The sequence below is a fragment of the Thermobia domestica genome, chromosome 8 (genome assembly GCF_964235325.1).
Source record: "Thermobia domestica chromosome 8, izTheDome1.hap1.1, whole genome shotgun sequence".
NCBI lineage: Eukaryota > Metazoa > Arthropoda > Insecta > Zygentoma > Lepismatidae > Thermobia > Thermobia domestica.
Window position 1 is genome coordinate 91,438,738 of NC_137461.1, and position 8,895 is coordinate 91,447,632.

At 33.5% G+C, this 8,895-nt stretch overlaps 1 protein-coding gene across 1 annotated transcript; it reads right to left on the reverse strand.

Annotated features, from left to right (window-relative positions):
* Positions 1 to 7,973: 7,973 nt before the first annotated feature.
* On the reverse strand, positions 7,974 to 8,426 carry LOC145692217 (protein GVQW3-like). The gene has a single exon (XM_081767512.1). It carries the CDS (start codon positions 8,424 to 8,426, stop codon positions 7,974 to 7,976), a length of 453 nt encoding a protein of 150 aa, XP_081623638.1.
* Positions 8,427 to 8,895: the final 469 nt, after the last annotated feature.

The following is an 8,895-nucleotide window of genomic DNA, read 5'->3' on the forward strand; positions in this document are numbered from 1 at the left end:
TGGAAACAAGCTCAGTTATCTCATTAACAGGTTAGGTCTAAAGTTCCTTTTAGTTTTTGAACTTCTAACATTGTCTTCAGTGTACGAATTATCAGGGAGGATGAGGCGAAAATCCTCCTCAGTAGAACTGGATGTCCCCCATATATCTTTAAATTTCTCATGTTAATTTTTCAGATGTGCACTTATCCCCCTATAAATAGTGTTTTGATTGGCCCCCAGATTGTCATTTTGTTGAGTCTCTCTTTGTCCCTCTTTTTAATCAACAAAACGTGTATTAAGTGTAATAAGTTCATTTCGATTTAATTTCTTTTAAACAGCTTCAGGAGTACACAATTGAATGGCGAATTGTGTCTACGGGTACCCGAGAAAAAAGGTTGAATAGCACTGTTTTGGTTCAATATGTTCTATAAAGCATAATAATGTCTTTTGCGTACTTTAGATTTATTTAAAAATGTAGAATAACATCAATTCTACGTCGAATGGCTTTTAAAACAAAACCGTTAATCTCATTAGAATTTGTCGTGTTTTCAAATGATGAAAATAAATTTAAATAAATAAATAGGTATTATGGAACTTTTGGTGTACGACACAACTGTAAGTTCCCGACAGTTACAGCTTCAAATCATCGAAGACATAAGCGATTTTAATTATAAAAATAATGTTTCTTCTAAGCGCAAGGTTTTAAGCGCTCAAGGAAACTTATTTACTTTGAGTTCAAGATACAACCGGAAAGTCTTTTCACTTTGAAAGATTAACAAGTAAAAGAAAATTTGGGAAAAAGCCAGTCAGGAATGTATCATCGTGTTAAGACTGAGAAAATTAGCCTGCCTAATCAGGATATACAGACTTGAAATTTGAATCCAAGATCTCACGATTGAAAAGAGCAGCGCAAACTGTTTACCTCACACTCTTTTAACTTGATCTTATACAGAACTACTAGTAAGCTTACGTGTCAACAGAAAGTTTGACCAATGAACTAAAGTTTGAATTAAAATAGATCATTTCCTTCAAAAGTGATAATATTATATAATTTATTCAACAAATATTGGAGGAACATGGTTCCAACAGTGTCAATAGAAACTCGGCAATTGATTAATGCAACTTCTCATTGTCCGTGTGACTTGTTCTATATCACAATACTTTACCCAGCACTTTCAGATTTAAGGGATTTAAAGAATAAATCCGTGTAGTGATTCTGCTTTGAGATTTGTTTCTAAAGAACAGTTCAATGAATTCATTGTAAAACAGACATTTCATACTCTGCAGATATACCTTACGTTCATTTTCAGTTGGATTAATATAAAACATGTAACATTATATGCAATTTTGTTCGATAAAGTATGATTTTATTTGATACCCTGCAACCCTAGTTATCAGCAACAGATCAAATAGTCAGCAGCGAAGTATCACCCCTCTTCTTTCTTGTATTAGTTAAGAATTTCAGCAGTTGTCCTCCTTCTTTTGGTTAATGGTCATCAGATTAAGAAGAAAGATAAGCACTTGAGGAAATAACACCTTTCTGGAAAGTTGGGGAAATAGACAGTTGAGGAAATAACCCTATTTCCTTCTCGAGTCGAGTTCCGAACCGATTCACTGTTTTTGGCGTCGATTTTCGAGTCGAGTCGAGTTTGATAAGTGGCTCGCTCGTTTTAACTCGTTTTGAAATCATGGGCTGATTACACTGGAAAGTGAAAGCCATGAGAAATGTAAGCTAAGCAGTAATATGGAATACTTTTAGTGTTGCTCACGAGAGGAGACACTGCTCGCATCTCGTCTCGTCTCGATAGCGAGACTACAAGAAATTCTTTATAACAAGCTTAGCTCGGCTTGGCTTAACTAAGCCGATGGCTCGAGCCGGCTCGCTTGGGGTGAACCATCGGCTCGAGCTGGCTTGGTTGGGATAAGCAATCTGCTCGGTTCGACTCAACTGAGCGAAGGGTCCGACTCGGTTGGGTGAGTTGTTGGCTCAGCTCACTTCTCGGTTTGAGTCGATAGTGAATGAGCTGTGAGCCGATCTGCTCGAGTCGTTGATAATTCTAAACCCGGGCCGAGCAGTTTTGAAGATATTTGGCCAGTGCCCTATAACTTTTAACAACGTTTGGCTCGAGCCCGAATACTCAACTTAGACCCTCAACCCAAATTCAGAAGCTCGTGAACAATGTCCTTTACTCCTAGACTTCACGACTACCGAGGTTGGCAATCAACTACTTTTTTAGTATTCATATATAAACCGCCTATCTTTCATGTTTATACACAGTGTTGTTATAATAATAATAATAATAATAATAATAATAATAATAATAATAATAATAATAATAATAATAATAATAATAATAATAATAATAATAATAATAATAATAATAATAATAATAGAAGACGAAGAAGAAGAAGAAAAGAAGTTGTTGTAGTAGTAGTACCATTGATAATAATGATATTGTCTATGTAAGATACTTGAAGAGAGTACTCGAAACTATACACCAGATTTGACTCGACTCGACTCGAAACTCGACCCGAATTCGAGTCGAGTTGGAGGAAATTTTTCAAGCCGAGTTCTTGGGTCGAGCTCAAAGATGTCTGTTTCTAGTCGAATCGAGTTTCAAAGAAAACTTGCTCATATTCACTCTTGGCAAGTCCCTACGAGTAACGCAGTATGGCATTTTAGTCAATGTTACATTACATTAAAATGTTGATATAGTTGTCAAGTAAAAATTTGTCCTTCCATTTACATAAATCGATTCAGAACGTGCAATAATAATAACAATAATATTAATAATAATAATAATAATAATAATAATAATAATAATAATAATAATAATAATAATAATAATAATAATAATAATAATAATAATAATAATAATAGTTGTAGTAATAGCAGTACGGAAAACTGAAGTAATAAGATTTTTTCCACATATTCAAAGTTTCGGACCTAAAAGTAACGCGTTACTTTCGAAGTAAAGTAACAGTTACTTTTTTGAGGCAAGTAACGCGTTACTAACGCGTTACATTTTAAGAGTAAGTAAAGTAACTTGTAACGCGTTACATTTTTACAAGTAACTTACCCAACACTGCATTTTCATCCTTTCGGTACTCACAAACTAACAAAAGACAAACCGTCAAAGTAGAACACACATCAATTTAGATGTTTAATTCTAGTATTCTTTACCAACATTATTTATTTATTATTATTGAAATAGTGAATACAAAAATTACAATTATATTTTACTTTTGTTTAGAAATTTTACACAAAAATTACAATTATATTTTACTTTTGTTTAGAAATTTTACAATCTCAGAACTAGTATACAACAAATAGGAAAATATTTTTAAAGGACTCATTGTAACATTTGCTGCTGTTTACGAGTATTTGTGGAAATCATCTCGATCCGTGGATCCCATGTTGAAATTGCAAAACGTAGAGCGTATCAACGTTCAGTCTGTTCTTGCGTTCTGTCTTAATTGCACAAACAGAAGAATAAGTTGTTTCACAAAGGTATAAAGATGAAAAGAAAGTTACTAACAATTTCCAAGCTTTTACGCTTAGATTTTCTTCATTCACATTGAATCTGGAGTTGAGAATTGACCAGGAGAAAGTCTCGTGGATGACATGGGCCCAAGCCCATGTCTCATTAGCCATGGAAAGTCTCATTAGCCCAAGGTGATTACCTGCTTATGTAGACCCGCAAAATAATTTCGCGGACCTTCACCGGCCAGCGGACCAGCGATTGAATATCACTGCATTAGACCATTAAAGTGGCGATTGTAAGATTGTTTGTCGCGGGTTCGAATCCTACTGAAGGTATTAATGTTATATATTGCTCTTTCATCATTTATTTTGTTAATATATCATCGTTTTCTCTAGCATAAAGGACAAGACAATGGCGCAAAAAACTTAAAAGTACTGTATATTTATTTATTTATGTATTTATTATCTATTACCCATAACAGAGCTTAAGCTCCAATTACAATAGGCATTATAACTAAAGATCTGAAGTAAGTTAAGATCTAAGTGCCATTTGAACAGTTTTTGAGAAAATGATTTTTTCCACGAGAATTTGTACCGTGCGCATACACCTCATGCATTCTATTGGCAATGACCTGGACTACTACGCATAGGTTTGGCGCTTTGATCTGAATATACATTTAAACTGGCTTGGCTCATAGATAATAATTCCGGTTATAACTCGAAACTTCAGAAAATGGCACTTAAATCGAAATTTACTTCAGGTCTTCAACTATGTAATTAGCAATATACAGATTTACAAACATACAATATATCACAATATACATAGGCTACCACATTGTACAAATAATTAATATAATATAAATATTCGAAATTACATCATAATGCATAACCATAGCACAATATCATAGCCGCAGAATACTATGAAGAGGAATATATCAATGACAAAAACAAGACTTAAAATAAGAATAAAATAACAATAAAGCGAAGCAAAACAAAAACATATATACATGAAAATAGATAAAAAATAATCTCTTCAAGGCAATATAAATTCAATATTTCAAAATAATTTCTAAAATTAGTAATTTTAGGCGCTATTCATAATTATTATTATTATTTCAATTCTTTAAATTCTCCCTTAAATTCGCCATAGATATTTTCATTGTCATTGCAAAATCGATTTCATGTATTCCTTTAACAACATTATTATGTTTCCTGGACAGTCTTGTAAGTGGTGAGTTTTGATGATACATTGAATTAGATTTCTTACAGTAGAATGGTTGCTGATTCCGTAACGCATTCATTTTAACATTGAAGTTTAATAGTGGTAAACACTCCCCACATTCCAGAAGACTATTTACAATTTTATACAAAAATAAATGATCGGTTATTTCTCTCCTTAGTTCTAATGTATCACAAGTAAATTCATTAACTAAATTGTTATAAGAAATATTTTCTTCATTTGAAGCTCTTTTATATTTCTTATAATACATATGTCACAAAAATTTAATTTGAATTCTTTCAATTTTCTTAATATAAAGTGATAAGAAGGATTCCATACCACGCTTGCGTACTCTAATCTGCTTCTTACATAACTATTAAAAAGCTGAATGCAGTATGAATATTGTTTAAATTTTTAGAATTTCGTAGCACAAAACCAAGCGTCTTATAAGATTCATTAACTATTTTTTCAACATGTAATTCATATGTAAGTTTGTTGTTTAGCCATACTCTCAGATCTTTAGTAAAATTTACTCTGGCTAATGTGTCACGATTCATTACATATTCATGGTTGTATGGAGTACATTGTCTTGAAATTGTACAGACTAAGCATTTTTCTATATTAAAATTAAGTTTATTTTGCAGCGACCATATGTAACAACTACCTATATCTTGTTGCAGCTCAATACAATCGAGTTGGTTGGTTATCTTCTTATAAATTTTAAGGTCTTCAGCAACTAAAATACATTTTGAGAAGTTAATAATACGTGGTAAGTCATTTATAAACAATAGAAAAAACAATGGTTCCAAATTGGATCCATGTGGTACACCTGAATTCACCCTGACCATAAAAGAGTGTAATTGCTTATATACTACAAACTGCTTCCAATTGCTTAAGAAGAAATTAATTTTAATAATCCATGAGAAAACTAAAATTAGACAACTTCTGAAGCAAAATGGTATGATCTAATATATCAAGTGCTTTAGCAAAATCAGTGTATATTGCGTCCACAGAGTGACTATCATTGAAAGAATCAGATATAAATTGAGTAAAGTGACCAAGTTTGTAACAGTACATCTTTTGGGACAAAAACCATAAGATCTCTTATTTATTTTTCGTTTAGGAACATTCTTATTAACTACAGGGTCAATTTTCTTATAAAAGTAATTTAGTGAATCATTCGGATTATCATATTGATATATCTGACGCCAATCCATTTTATGTAGATCCTTATATAAATTGTAAAAGTCAGCTTTACAATAGTTAAATATAATAGTTGGACTAAACTTTGTTTGTGAATGTTTAGATGTAATAGAGAATTCAATTAATAAAGGAGAATGATGAAAGTCCTCAGTTACTAACGGACAATTATTCCTAGTATAAGTTTGTTAATAATAAATCTAATGCTCTTCCATTATTATTCCTTATATTATTGTATGATTGAAGATTAAACAAAGACAAGTTTGCAAGCGCCACCCAAATATGATCTCCAGTCATAAGCTTAAAACTGGAATCAGTAATTGAGGGTATGTTAAAGTTACCAATGATAATTATATTATAGAACTGAAAATTAGTGACCTCTTCAAATTTTCTAAAAAAAAAAAAAAAAAAAAAAATCATATGATTCAATTTTTGTGTTAGGTGGAAAGTATACTGATACAATAATAGAATTACTATCTCCTGTTATCACCTTAATACAGACAATTTGTACATGTTTAGTATTTATACTAATTTCTTGCACTTGAAACTTTTTTAATACTGCTACAAGTGAATCTCCTCCTAGTTTATTTGGTCCATCTTGTCGAAAAACAATATATCTGTCATCAATGAATTCACTATCAAATACACTATTATTTAACCACGTTTCTGTCAATACAATGAGATCATAGTTTTCTGTTAAAATGCTAGTAAATATTTCATTTAATTTAGTATTAATTCCTCGTACATTCTGGTAACATATTGAAATCACTCTTTCATTATTACTCATAAAATATATTAATTTTCGAATATCTTCTACTGTACGAAGTGTATAAATTACAGAATCATCTGTTCTCTTTCTCAACTTTGTTACCAGACCAATCGACCCACAAATATTCGTAATTTTTTCTCTTTTAATTTTCCGCGCTTCACTGAATACAATTTTCCCTTGTACGGAGAGACATTGATTTACGTAAATTACGTAAGCAACAATGAAATATGAAGAATTTTAGATACAAGCCTATTTGGATCTGTAGAGATACATTCAACTAGTAGTTCTAAGAAGCACAATGGAAAAACCTCTGTCAAGATGCTGTCAACGGGATTCAAACTCATGACTTGCCGATTGCGAAGCACGAACCATATTTATTCGTTCCACTTCCTTTTGGTCAACCTTCTCGCATTAGAATCGGGAAGCTCTATGTTCTAGTCACGTGTCCCGGTGTTCTAAATATGTATTTTTCACGATGTTTACTCTATCCTACCACGTAAACACTTGGTATCCTCTTGATCAAACATAATTTAGCGTAATATATGAATAGTATTGCAAACTAGGGGTGTGTTTTCAGGAGAATAATAATAATAATATTTATAATAATAATAATATTTATAATAATAATAATATTTATAATAATAATAATAATTCCCATTCTTAGAAACTAGTTCCATAATTAGCATATGAGGAAGTCACTGAGAAAAAAAATCAAGAACAGTGAACAGGACAATAATGACTACCGGTACCTGCTTAAACTACTTTCAATGTTAATTAATATCCATCTTTCATACAAGGAGAGGCTGGAAAGTTTATGAAATCACCAAGAAGAAATTTACCTGGAAGAACCCTTTTAATACACTATTCAACGTATTCCCCCCGAAGCTCAATACACTTTTCACAACTATCTTGCAACATTTCTAACCCTTGCAAATAGAAGGTCTTGTTCTACTGTGCAAACCAGCCCTCCACCTCCGCAATGAGTGCTTCATCGGATGTAAAATGTTTGTCTTTGAGATGTTTTTTGAGATGTAAGAAGAGGTGATAAACGGATGAGGCCAGATCAGGTCAATAGGGTGGGTGAGGTACACAGGTGAAGCCCAGAACCACCAGTAATTGCATGGTTTCATGAGCCTTGTGGGAGGGTGCGCTGTCCTGGAGAAACTGAACACCACTGCTCACTTTTCCCCGAAGTATTTTCTTCAGAGCCTCCTTCAGCTCAATCAAATAGTTTAAATAAACCCCAGCATTGACGGTTTCACCCTCTTTAAGATATTTGTTAAGGATGACATCGTTAGCACCTTCCCAGCTGATCTTTGGCTTCAGAACTTCTTTGGTGTAGGAGATCCACTGTGGCGCCACTCCATGGATTGCTGTTTAGTCTCTAGATCATAGTAGTGCAGCAATGTTTCATCTTCTGTCAACAGACTGCGCGAGAACTCGCCAGGGTTTTGACACTTTTGCAAAATTTCCTGTGAAATATGCACCAGTGTTCTCTTCTGGTCAGCAATCAAACATTTTGGGATCCATTTGGCACTGACCTTCCGCATGTCCAAATATTCTGCTATTATGACACCCACAAGCTCACGTGATATCCCCACACACGCAGCAATGTTTCTTTTTTTTTTTATCGATATGCGCCTATCCTCCATGATCATGTTATGCACTTTGTCGATGTTTTCCATGGTCACTGCACTTGAAGGCCTGCCTGAGCGAGGTTCATCTTCAGTCTCGCGATGACCAGTCTTAAAACGCATCACCCACTTCGCTACCATTGTATATCCAGGAACGTGTTTCTCCAAAGTATCCTGCAAAGTTTTATGAATATTTCCATAGAGGATTTGTGTTGCAGAACAAAAAACTTGATGACACTGCGAAGCTCATTCTTCTCGAATTTCCTTAGATCCTCCGCCATATCTTCTTACAGAACCTGTAACAAAGTAAATAATAACGAGAAAACGGCCATATACGGGATGAGAGGTTCACAATATATGACCTTTCTAATGGCTACAATAGTATGTTTCATTTTTTTATTTCTTCTTTGTGATTTCATAAATTTTCCAGCCTCCCTTGTATAATTAAGAAGCCAAACTCGTATATACAATACGGTCCCGGGTTCGATTCCCGGTGAGGTCACTCGGTCGAAAAAGTGTAACACGCTTTTTCGGTCCAGCCACCCTGAATGAAGTTTTAATGGGTTTTCCTCATTCATACCAGGCAAATGCCGGCGTGATACCTAACTTA

Bases quoted from the DNA above. Each gene is read 5' to 3' on its own strand.
- LOC145692217 (XM_081767512.1), bottom strand. From the start codon at position 8,426: ATGGTAGCGAAGTGGGTGATGCGTTTTAAGACTGGTCATCGCGAGACT.